General features: G+C 38.5%; 1 protein-coding gene across 1 annotated transcript; it reads right to left on the reverse strand.

The window, feature by feature from the left end:
- Positions 1 to 1348: 1348 nt before the first annotated feature.
- Positions 1349 to 5909, reverse strand: rnf41 (ring finger protein 41). The gene is made up of 7 exons (XM_044352628.1): positions 5781 to 5909; positions 4809 to 4914; positions 4577 to 4692; positions 4215 to 4486; positions 3853 to 3988; positions 3040 to 3143; positions 1349 to 2912 (listed from the first exon to the last, which is right to left on the reverse strand). The coding sequence occupies exons 3-7, from the start codon at positions 4664 to 4666 to the stop codon at positions 2558 to 2560; spliced, it is 957 nt and encodes a 318-aa protein (XP_044208563.1). The 5' UTR covers positions 4667 to 4692; positions 4809 to 4914; positions 5781 to 5909; the 3' UTR covers positions 1349 to 2557.
- Between the last annotated feature and the right edge of the window lie 7330 nt (positions 5910 to 13239).

Below are 13239 nucleotides of genomic sequence, written 5' to 3' on the forward strand. Positions count from 1 at the left end.
ATAAAGTTGTTCACTTAAACAATGGTTTAGCTATTTTCACATATTCAACGAATATTGTTGCTGTGGAAACGGTTACCTGCCGTTTAACGTGTATTGCGCAATGATTAAACTGTTGAGTAGGTTAATGGTCACCAGCAGCCAATCAGAAACGACTATTTTTAATGACGCTGTCTTACAGCACAGCAGTGTAACTATTTGCATTCATAATGAGGTACTGCATTTAAGTACAAATTTTAGGTACTTGTACTTTCATTATTTCCATTTAATATCGCTTAAAACTTGCAATACTACTATTTCAGAGGAAAATATTGTAACTTTTACCTCACTACATTTCACAACTATTGCTACTTTACAAATGAAGAGTTTACAATAAAACATATGATGGGCTTGTAAAATATGATGCTTTGTTATAGATTTAACTATGCAACATATAAAATAGTTCAAATAAGTTCCACCTAAACAATGTAAACAATGCCAATTAATGCAGCATTAATGATTTGACAATATAATATACAATCACAGAGGCCATTATTCTACAGTACTTTTTACTTAAAGTTCAGTTAGCTAATCACTAATACTCACATATATTTACTTACATAACATTTGCAGACAGACTTTCACTTATGATGAATATTTTTAGTGTGTTGCAACTTTTACTTAAGTAAAGGATCTGTGTACTTCCTTCAACACTGCATAGTAACCCTAAGTATGTGTACATTTTCAATAAATAAGCTGCATGTAGACACATTTTTATGTAATTTATATGTTGAAACATATTCATGTAACATGTTCAGTATGGGGGACCGCTGTATGCATTTTAGAGACCAATCACATCACATAATGATGTGTGTAGGACTATAACAGAGCCACAGTATTTGGTAAAGCACATGATTTCACATTCCAGTGACCACAATGGTGAGGGATTATGCTCCACAATGAGGACAAGGCTGGCAAGAGAGAATAACAGACATGGAAAACATGTGGGTGTCTGGTTAGACAGAAAAGGAGATGAGTCAGGTCAGAGCGGTCAGACCTCCCTCCCTCTCTCTCTCTCTCTCTCTCTCTCTCTCTCCGAGTTTTGTGGTTAAACGTTTCCTCATTATCTTAACCTGGATCAGCACCATTTCAGATCCCACATCAACTCTTCGCTGCTGTAAAAAGCAGCAATAACTTCCTCTAGACAAGACTTTATATAATGTGCTTCAATTGATGTGCCCTTAAGAAACGTGGCTCCTTACAGGTCTCTGATGACATGGTGTGGCAAAGGAAGGAACTGCATTTTTTCCTCTACTTAAGATGCTAAATTTAAAATCTTGTTATCCCAATGAGAAAATACATTCTTTTGGGATGACGTTTGACATTTTATTACTTTCTTGCCTGTACAACACAGTACATAACAGACACAAAACAAATAAAAACATTAACAGGGAAAAGAATAAAGGGCACAATCCGAAATTATGTTTACTGCTCTTTTTGGGTTTTTATACCGAATATCTGATATCTTGTTATAAGTGACTAATGGTGAAACATTTTACCTCTCAAAAGCCATAAGAGTGACTTTACGAATATTTTTTTACAATCTCCAAGCTGTGGTTTTTGTAGTGACATGTAAGTGAACAGATGTTTGCTAACCGTGAAGAATAAGATCAATGTCTATATTTCAATCATCAAAACATGACATAAGGATCACCTAACATATAACGTGAACCATTATGATTTGTCAAATAAAATTAATTATACATAGTTAAATCCCAGATGTTAAACTTCAAATTTAACGATTCAACTGGACCCAACATACAGACTATATACAACTGAGGCAACAGAGAAAACACAAAATCATTTTTTTCTTCCTGCAACGTACTTCAAATGCACCGAAAAAGGCAGATTTCCATACATCAAATGGTAACATCTTCAAGCATGTTTGTGTAAAAGGCAACACAATAAATAAAACGAATGGCACAGAAGGTTTGGACAATCTAAACTGAGAAGCACAATGTCTTGTGAAATATTCACAGGAAACTAAATACTAAAGCAAGCACGCAAAAGAAACCCCAAAAAACTTCCGAGTTGACATCCCTGCAAACATTAACACAAGCCGACTAAACAGAACCGAGATAAACAAAAAAATCACAACCTAATTACAGTGAGAGGAATAAGAGAATGACATTTATAATTCAATATAGTATTTGTATTTACAAGCATTTATACAACTGAGGACATTAAATGGGGGTTCAAGCTTATCACTATATTTAGGACACAGAGCAGAACAATCAGATCATATAATGCACTAAATATAAACCTTGTAAACATCATATCTCACCTTTTATCTTTGATATCAGTCAGATTAAGTTTCTATTTGCCAGGTTCATAATGTATTTGTCCTTACTTTAAGGCATAGGTATCAAGCTTAGGAGTGAGCCTCTGATAAGATTTTATTTTAAATAAGCCAGATTTGTTCGGAAGGTTTCACTCCAGCGAGGAAAAACCTACTCGTCACAGCAAACCCCCAAGCAAAACGTCCCCACTTGTCTCTGGATCAGCTCAGCTAGCAGTACAGTTATAAGATCTCCTCCACGCCGTGCGCGAAGATCATGACCAGCCCGGGCTCCAAGATCATATCCTCCCCCATATGCTGATTCTCACAGGCCATCACCACTACTGCTTGCTTGCCAGGGATACGCTTGGCAACGTAGTTCTCATAGTAACGCCTGTTCATCTGCCGCGTCTCCAGAGTGGCCAGTCCCTGCGGCCAGTTACGCTCATGGGCGTTCTCGATCAGGTCGTTCACAATTGAGAGAGGACAGCCGCTGTCGATGAGGGAGCGTTTGATGACTGCCTGGAGCACGGCATCGGGAGTGGAGATCATGCCGCCCCAGCGTGTCACTCTGGCAGGCTGCATGGAGTTGACCCACCTGTAGATTAAGATTTAAAAAAAACAAACATTTAAAAATTAGGGAGTGAGCTGCAGCAGCTTGACAAAGTTGACTGAAGTTGAATACCACAAGTGGCAAGTGGAAGAGAAGACAAAAGTTCACTTACTCCAAGATCTCATTGTACTCGATGCTCTCCTCGAGGTTTTGCAGGTTAGGGTTAGCACTGCGGATTGCTCTCATATAGGCTTTTAGCAGCTGAATGTCCCGTTTCTGGAGTGTAAGAGCGCCAGAGTCAGTGAAAAATCTCACAAAATTTCTAAAAGCTTTGAAAGGAATTTATAACTGGTAATAACTAGTCTGGTCTAGTCACCTTGAAAAGTTGCACATACCAGGATGTAAAATATTTTTATTTCTTTGGATCCAGTATTCTGCATTTAAATCAGTTTTTCTGGACAAATACTAACCCTCAACTCTTTCAGTGAGGGCAGATTAAAAATTATCTATTTGGAATATACAGTATGTAATATAACAGTACCAAAAAAAAAAAAAAATCACCACAGTCACAATATAATAGTCATATTTTTCTCCACCACTTGTTAATACCACTTTTAGAAAAAAGAGAACAATGCAGTACCAAACACAAACATCATACACACAGACCTCTGTCGATAGCTACACCACACAGACATATCACACTCAAATACTTTGATAGATCCCATCCTACAAATTATCATATGTAGCCAAATGTTTCAAACCCAAAAAGCATTAGAGTAACTGAGACAGAGTGCAGTATAGCTTATTTTAGTATAAAATTTAATCAGTCATTATAAAGTGGTTGTTATGGAAAAGAAATATGCTGTTTCTGTATATGGCTGTTTCTAAATATGATCCACACACATTTGTCAACAATATTTTTCAGGAGTAGGCAGATTAAGTATTTTGTGGTTAATATATCAATAAGCAGGAAAAATGTTCTTACTTGCTCCCCCAACTGGTGTTTATGTTCTGCCACAGTTTTCTCCAAATCTGAAATTTTAGTCTGTTGCTGCTGGACGACACTTCGCAAGTGTTTGATACAGTTATGGTTGGGGAGCTCATCTTTGGGCATCTCAAGGCTGCCCGAGAGAGGAAGAAACAATAAACAAGAGAGAAAAAAGAAAACTGAATACAACATTTTTTCAAATTATATACAATATTTAATGATTATTATATTTTTTGTTGAGCAGCTGTTGAGTTATGATCTCCCACACCTTAGAAACTTATGTTCTGAAGGTTGAACAGACAAATTAATAATCAGTGCACTCAACTCTAACTATCTCCTGACAAACGGAAGTCACTCACCCACACCCGTCCTCACAGTTAACAGGCCTTTTGGGATTGTGCTCACAGTCCTTGAGGTGTGACTGCAGCTGGTCCAGCCGTAGTGTGGCTACACAGCCAAAGCTCGCATTGTCACAGCTGATCTGTAGTTTAGACAGCATGTTGCGCATGATGCGTGGCACAGGCCGGAGGTGAGCTAGTGTCACTACTGTGCGGTCAACAGGACAAATCTGCTGCTGGGCGAACCACTGTGTTATACAGGCATTGCAGAAGGCATGCTCGCAGTGCGGGGCCTGAAAATTATAATGAGACCAAAAAAATTTAAAAATCTGACAAAGCGCTGATACAGTTAACAGCTCATGATTCATCAGAAGATGACTCACCTGCACAGGTTCTTCTAGCACTCCACTACATATAGGACACAGCAGGTCTTCATCCACCTCCCCTTGGAACCTCGTAACGTCGTACCCCATGGTACATTACTGGGAGCCGCAACCTCCTGAGCAACACACAACCAAGCAAATTAGGTTTCCAGGCGACTTAACTGCGACAAGACATGACTGCAGATATTTCACACAAACTCATTTATAGAGGGAGAAAATATTTAGAGCCTACCTCACTCACAAAAGGCCTCAAATGCTTCCATTCAGCTCTGGATGTGTTGCTGACAGGTCACATCTGGCACAGGTCATCTGTCTGGCTGAAGAGACACAAAGACTCCCTGCAAAAAATAAAAATACATTGAAGAAAAAAATCCACACTGACTATTTAGTTTTTAAAAGATTGATGCTTGGCTGATGGTTATATCAAGCTAAGTTATGCTTTGTCATCCTAACCAACATCATAAACACAACATCAATGCAGACATATTTAAATAGCTGAGGCATTAGTGATTTCCAACCTGCCTTATCATGAACTGACAAATGTATATACTAGGATATCCCTATAAAAGGTAAGAAATAGTAGAATGTTGATATCTAATCTACACATTTTTGTCACATATTGCTAAATTAATTAAGACAGAATGACTCAATAAATCCTCGAAGCGACGTCCTTGATCCGTAACGTTTTCTATCGTTATCCTCGACATGTGGAGCTCCCACATCCGAGCAGAGGATCCTGTTGTCCCCGTTGACTGGTGGCTGACCTAATTTCAGTTGGAGGCAGCACACACCGGTCTGGAGGCGATTTTCAGATCCCTTTCCTCCCATCGCACTCAGCATGCCTTGCAAACAAGCGAACCTTTCATGCTAACGTCAGCTACGTGTATGTGTGTGTGTATGTGACAGATTCCTCTGTCGTTGTTAACGTTACACTAAAAAACACAATGTCATAAGCGAGCCCAACCTGGTGCCATATTGACTGAATAAAAATAATCAAGTTCAGATTTCAGTGTACTTTGCTCGTCATGTAATAAATATGGAAAAGCCTTGCTAACTAGCTAGCTCTACGGCACCGTTGGTTTCCTCTGGATATTAGCCATCGAGCTAACCAGACAGAGCTCAGTCTGGGCAAACTACACCGACTAATGTCTGTTTACAATCAGCCACGTTGGAATAAAACATCATAACCGAGTGATTGACTTACTTGAACATGTAGCAAAACAGATCCTAGTCACGATTTTAAATGTATTTTCGGTCGTCCTACTCTGACTACTAGCTCGCTAGCCACGTCCTGTGCTACATCCTACGCTTCCCTGCGTCGTCAGTACGCAAGCGGGTGGAAACGTCATGACGTAAATTAAGCGCTTTTGATTGGTCAGTCATCAGTATCTATCTGTCTATCCATCTATCGTTTTTCCCATTTTACACTTGGATTTACACACGTCAGCAGAGTATTTATTCATACATGTATATCCAAAACAGTTTGAACTTGAAGCCCACACCTTTGTTCTCAGTGTACCTTAATATATCTCATCCATTCCTGCAAAATGAAACAGTCCACAAAGACAAGAATAAAAAAGACTGAACCATACTCAAATAGACCTGAAAATAATGATGGAGTACAATGAATGAATCAGTATTTTTCTTCAAATGTCAAACACCAAAAGGGTACCAAGCCCAGATGAGCTTACAAAAAAGTCCTTACAGTACAGAGTGTGCAGAATATATTTTAAAACTAACAAAACCACATTATTTGTTAAGAGTACTCATGCAATGTGATGACATTGGTTTTTGGCGGTGTTGGAACATGTAATCACAGTGGTAGTGAGTGATGACTCATGTTTTCAATGTGTCCCTCTGTTAAACCGTATCCCACAGACTCTGCATGCTGGCTGCTGTTCCTCTCCTTCCTGTTTAGCCTCTTATCACCCACAGAGCACTGCTGCAGTCCGTGGCTGAGAAATGCATTTTATATGTACATGTATATATATACACACAGTATGTATCATGTGTTTTGGTGAACCAAACCTGATGTGTTGGAAGTAATGAAATCACAGTGGTGGGAGAGGTTTTCAGATCCTTTACTCAAGTAAAAGTACCAATACAGTGAGTAAAAGTCCTGCATGAAAAATCATACTGGAGTAAAAGTATATAAGTTTTAGCAGAAAATGTAGTTAAAGTATTATAGTAAAAGTAGTGGTTTGGTTCCTCTGACTGATATATTATTATATATGACATCATTACATTATTAATACTGAAGCATTAGTGTTCGAGCAGCATGTTGCTGTTGTAGCTGCTGGAGGTGGAGCTAGTTTCAACTACTTTATATACAGTTAGCTAGTTGAGTCCAGTGGTTCCCAACCAAGGGCTCCAAAAGGTCACCAGATAAATCTGAGGGGTCGTGAGATGATTAATGGGAGAGGAAAGAAGAAAAAACAAAGTTCTGATACACAAATCTGTTTTCAGTTTTTGGACTTTTTCTCTTATATTTGATTGTTGGTGGAATATTGGATTATTTGAACATTTCCTGTAATGAAACCAGGAAGTTTAGAGGGAAGCTCTTAACAACTCAAGACTTCTGAAAATGTGACCCTGACTAAAACTGCTTGTTGTAAGATATCAAAAGCCACAAAGGTTAGAAACCACTGGTTTCATCTTTAGCAAGGTGTTGTATTTGAAAAGCTTGTTATATTATCTGTTGTGTCAAATATTCATCTGAAAAGCAACTAAAGCTGTCAAATAAATGTACAATATTTCCCTCTGAAATGTAGTGGAGTGGAAGTATAAAGTAGCATCAAATGGAAATACTCAAGTAAAGTACAAGTACCTCAAAACTGTAGTTAAGTACAGTGAGTTCTGATACACAAATCTGTTTTAAGTTTTTGGACTTTTTCTATAATCTTTGTTTTTTGTTGAAATATTGGATCATTTGAACATTTATTAAAATAAAACCATGTGAGAAGTTTAGAGGGAAAAATCACTATTTGGTGGAGCTGTTCACAACTCAGACATCTGAAATGTGACTCGACTACACACTGCTTTTTGTAAAAGTAAATGGTGGAGTAGAAAGTACAATATTTCCCTCTGAAATGTAGTGGAGTGGAAGTATAAAGTAGCATCAGATGGAAATACTCAAGTAAAGTACAAGTACCTCAAATTTTATTTAAGTACAGTACTTGACTGCTTTCCATCACTGTAAAACAACACCTATGTGACCAAAAACGTTGATCAATTAGCAAGAAATAACTCCAGACACAGTAAATATTTAGCAATAGCACTTTATTGAACACAAACAACCCTAAGCCACAATACTGAATGACAAGACCAATTGGCTGCAGCAAACATTTTATAAAATAGATTCAGGTTTAATGTCACTAAATTGTTTTTTTTTTTTCTTTTAACGTCAGAAAGACAGATGCAGGTTTTTCCAAAACAGTGAATGATCTTTTACATATTTAACATTTTTGTAACAAATTATCATTCACATGTTCACACAAAGGAATAACAAGGCAAAGTGCTTTCAGGATTGCATTGTCGAAGAAACAAAACAGAAAAATGAATGGCTTGAGGTTTAGGTGAGACGGCGGGTGGGTGGGGTGGGGTGGGGTGGGGTGTGGGGGTGTGGGGGGGGTGGAGCGGGGATTGGGGAGTGGGCTGGTCCTGTCCTGGAGTAGGCATGGGTGGGGCAGGAGGTGGAGGGTATGTGGGGGGGGAGGGAGGGGGGGGGGGGGAGAGAAGAGGGCCCTGGTCAGAAAACCTCAAACCTTTCACCTTGTCCTGTACCCCTTGTAGTCAAACTGAAAGTAAAATGTCGGGGCAGTGTGGAAACAGACGCCTATGTAGCAGATTTTGGTTCAGAGTGGACAGATGGATTCAAAAGGCATACGGCTCGAGGGGCTCAAACTCGCCCTCGTACTGAATTAACAAATCCACCTTACATCTTTCTTGTGACAACCTGTGGTATCGAGTCCAACTGCAGGGCAATCAATGGCTGACCCAGAATGAAGCTGTAAACGTTGAAATACTGTACACTATAGGGCTAGACAGGGAAGTATATGCACACGAGGAAACCGAAGTGATAGATGGTATATATATTTAAACAAAAAAAAAAAAAAAAAAGTCAATGCGTGGTTATTCATTTTCTAAAAGATGACACTCCTCTGACCATTCGCCACTGAATGTTAAAGGGGATAGACTATCATCATAATCTGCATCATAACATTGTCTGGCTTCACATTCCAGTGGTATTTTGTCGTATAAATGCTTCTCATAAATATTTTTTTTTTTCAACGTCAAATAGACATATACACATACAGCACAACCAAGCACACTTTTTTTTTAATGTATAACTACCATTGCTTATGATAAATCTGTTTTTTTTTTTCTTTGTCAGAACAGGTGGAGAGACAAACAATACTCAAGGCTGCAAAACAAGGAGGTAGGAGAAATGCTACTGAAAACAGTAAGTGATGCTAACATGATCGTTTGCTTAAATAATTGTGAGATACACCAGGCTTCGGCTCGACTTCTTGAACCATGCTAGTACCCCACAGTTGCTACTCCAGCCGGCGTTTCAAGGAGCGGCGTGTTGACAACTGTAACGTTTAAGATTTTCACCTTGATTTTGTCAAACGGAATATTGATTTGACCACTTTGAGTCAAATTAAGACAAAAATCTCCAAAAAAAAAAAAAATGGTGTCATTGCTTTTTTCTGATAGCTCCTGACACTAACCGGGATAGCAGCTGTGGTGATTTACTAACTGAAGAAATCTTAGCGGCCCATTCGGCCTTACAAAATTTGAATCGTGTCTTTAACCCTTTAAATCCCCCAGACTGGTCATATATCAAATTGGCTAAGTTCAACAGAGTAACTTCATTGGTCCTGTTGTCATCACAGGTCTTGAGACCACGCTGCTGGTGATGGCATTGACTCCTTTACACACAGTAGAATAGTATATTTGCAGATTTGTAAATGAGGTAATCAGCGTTAGGCTAAAATAGGGAACCCTGTCATTGACACACATGCCCACTTCATTCACTAGCAAAGCAAAAAAAAAAAAAAAAAAAAAAGATTTCCTCAATCAGCGGGACAGGACTGTGGAAAATGAAATCAACTTTGGAATGTTGGGTGGACGAGCCAACGTTGTTGTTTTTTTTTTTTTTAAAGGTTTTTATCTTATTTTTTTGTGAAGGTGCGCTGTGAAACTATTTGATTGTAACTCATCACATGCCCTGATTCAGAGTCCTTCCACTCATGATAAGGGCTCCTTTATATTTCCCCAGATAAGCCACTCAAAGTAAAACAGGCAACCCATTATCTATCATCTCTTCTTTTTTTTTCTTTTTCTTTTTTTTTTAAATTTGCGATGAATTAAGGCTGCCTCAGCAGCAGATCAATGCCTGCTTTAAGTCCAGTTGTGAGAGGATTGTTAATAGCTTGTGAGTTGCAATGAGGTGGCAACATCTACAGTGAAGCGGACTAAACATAAAAACATGAAAGGGACTATCACTACTAAAATGTCACAGAACATGCAGTATACATCCTTTCCTACAGTAGGCTATTCCTAAATAGCACATTCAAGGGGGCTCCTAATGGGCAAATTCTCTGATATGGCTCTGCTTTAGAGTAATGAAGCTTGGTGTGAGACTACTTCCATCGTGGGCTCACAGAAGGAAGGAGCGAGTCGATAAGGTGCTCCATCAGAAGATTGCTGCCTTGCTTCACCTGCACAAATACTTTGTGTCATTCAGTTCAACAACAAAAAAAAAAAAAAAAAAAAAAAAAAAAAAACACCGGAAAGTGTTTTTTTTTTTTTTTTTGAAACATTTCATTTGTTTTCCTTCGTGTAAATACTACATTATTTCCCCCCCCCCAGACATATCCTCTGCTGGTGAAAACAAACGGCACTTTCAAGGGGAATGTTTCTCTAAAACCACAATCACAGGACCTCCAAGTAACAAATTCTGAAAACACATAGGCTATACAGTAGATATAAATCTCATGAGTTTCTTAACTGTACAAGCTTTAGGCTACACGCTGAAAACGGGAGGGACACGTAAGAACCCTTAATGCTTAACATTGAAAACAAATATAAGGCATTTCATAATTCCTTTTATCCGCATACATCACTGACAGCAGGTCTAAATATTTTTGAGAAAACATTTCATTCAAGGAGGAAGAGGATGCATATACATCTACACATGCAAATGAACATGTCTACCGGCTATAAACCAGAATTCAAGGAATTAGGTCTAAAGTCCAAACTACAATACCATCAAAAGTCCATCCATAAGAAGAAGGAAACAAAAGCACCTACTCGTATCTATCAGTCAACTTGTGCACGGTCCTTTCTCTGAGCAGGCAGCTTTTTAAAGTCGGATATTGATCACAGTTTTTAAGAATGGAATATCACACACTCCACTATCAAACACCACCTCTCTGAATGCAAACAAGAGGACCACTGAAATCCTTCATTTGCTACAGACGAGTGACTTTTGGTGTTAACAAAAAAAAAAAAAGAAAAGAAAAAAAAAAAAGAGCATATTAAATAATTTTTTTTTTCAACTGAGGAAGCAATGATAAACAAAAGGTTATTGCACTTTTTATCTTTTGTCTATTTCAAACGAGGTCAGCTTGAGAGAAGATGATTCATGCCTTAATGTCGTAGTAAGACAACAAATGTTACGTCACTTCTATAGTATGATCACACCGTTATTAACACTGCACACAGCTACTACTGCAACCCTACTTGTGGTCAGTCTACCCTAAATAACACAAAACAATCTCCACAATCAATTTTTGCAACACAGTCACAACAAACAGCTTGCCTAAATGTAATCACTTGATCTTGAATGCAGGTACCGCGTCGTTTTTTTATCACAACAACTCTGTTCGTATTGTGAAGTTACTAATCGTCGATGAATACCCAAAAAAGAGTTTAGTAGAACAATCAGAAGCAGCTCTGAAATTCCAGACAATAGTCTTTCTACAGTTAATGTGTTACTGACAATCAAACCTCATGTTTTCTGCACTCAGAGGAGTCTGATGGTTTTTTTTTTTTTGCTCCTCACGTCTGCGCCTAAATTTTGGTCTATAGGCTCCTTCACTCGGTGGTGTTGGGAGAGCCAACTGAGCCCCGCGGTGCCTTCTTTGGATTTGTGCTTTCATACCATTGATCCCCATCCATTCAATGTTTGATGTGCCCTAAAAAAAAATCGCATCAGTAATGTGCAATTTATTCTGCCACCCTAAGGGAGCACTCAGTCACTGGAAATGCATCATGAAATCCAGATACAGAAGGAGGAGTTATTTAGGCTTTTCCGAAAAAAATTAAAAAAGAAAAAAAAAAAAAAAGAAGAAAAAAAACTCAGATCACGTAGGGTTGAAATAATCATCTCAGAGGGAATATGAGCCTATCTACTGTAGTCGTTCAGTGTAATTTCTTTTTTCCCATTATAAGGCTTCTGGGAAATACAAATGGAAGACCGTACCTTTCGGTAGTAACAAATAAAAGGCACCATGCCACCACTGTGCTCGATATTACACAGGTCCTATTGGTGGGGGGAAATTAATAACCAAGTGTTCAGGCAGGGAAGGCGGTCAAACTAGCATTAGTCATACAGTAAAATTGTATTGTTTTCACTTGCAGAGGTAAAGTTTAATAGCTACCTTCATTTCCCACCTTGAATTAGACCGTGTCCTTTATGACCGCACCTTATACGTACTGTATATATAAGGTACAGTCATGTATGTACGGTGTGTACCTTATATGACTTGCACCAGATAACAGACTCGTCTGTTGCTTGTAGTAATGAGAAACATGTTCAAACAAGGTAACTATGCTCTTATGGACTTAAAAAAGGGACTTGTGCATGTTTAGGATCGGCATGCATATATTGAAAAGTCACACACACTCTCTCTCTCTCTCTCTCACACACGCACACACACAATACGAGAGAAATCTACATGACTGGCATCAGGAAAAACAAGAAGAAATCACAGAGGATCAATGTCAGCGTCGTCACACAAAAGATCACTGATGAGGTAAAACTGCAGGTCCAATAAAAAGTACAAGGTGCAGTTGGCTGCCCCTTTGTAAGGTAGGAAACATGAGATATCCGCCGACACTAATCTAACACTTCAGCGTAGATACACTTCTGATTTAGGCTGGTTTAAGCAGATTTACACTACCCCACGACAAGATGGATCACGAGATTTTAACTCTTTGTTAGCATAGCTGTACAAGCGTTTTTCATAAGAATTTCCTTTCCGTCTGAATATTTTTTTTTTTTTTTTTTTGAGGTACACCACTTTAATCCCCAGTGTCATTTGGCTCTGGATAACAGAGAAGCCAAAGTTGATTGTTTACGAGTGAATTCTGAATTCATTCATTCACAGTGGCAAATATGGCGATATCCTAACCTCTCAGAACAATCTCTGCACCATGGCAACCTTGAGCTATGTGCTACCTCAAATGATTCGTGTGCTTCTCGACACCCACGGATGTCTGTAAGAACAAAATTAGCCAAAATTGTATTTTTTTTTTTTTGTTTTGTTTTTTTTAAGCAATCCAACCAAGTAGCATAACTCTACAGGTGATGCGACTTATCAGGTACTGCCAGGTATCATTTCCTTTTTTTCAGCTTTTAAGGCAAAAGGCTC

The sequence above is a fragment of the Thunnus albacares genome, chromosome 5, assembly GCF_914725855.1.
Source record: "Thunnus albacares chromosome 5, fThuAlb1.1, whole genome shotgun sequence".
NCBI lineage: Eukaryota > Metazoa > Chordata > Actinopteri > Scombriformes > Scombridae > Thunnus > Thunnus albacares.

Bases quoted from the DNA above. Each gene is read 5' to 3' on its own strand.
- rnf41 (XM_044352628.1), bottom strand. From the start codon at position 4,666: ATGGGGTACGACGTTACGAGGTTCCAAGGGGAGGTGGATGAAGACCTG. The intron at 4,487-4,576 runs GTGAGTCATCTT...TATAATTTTCAG, and splicing joins TGCTAGAAGAACCTGTGCAG to GCCCCGCACTGCGAGCATGC. The intron at 2,913-3,039 runs GTAAGTGAACTT...CTTAATCTACAG, and splicing joins GAGTACAATGAGATCTTGGA to GTGGGTCAACTCCATGCAGC.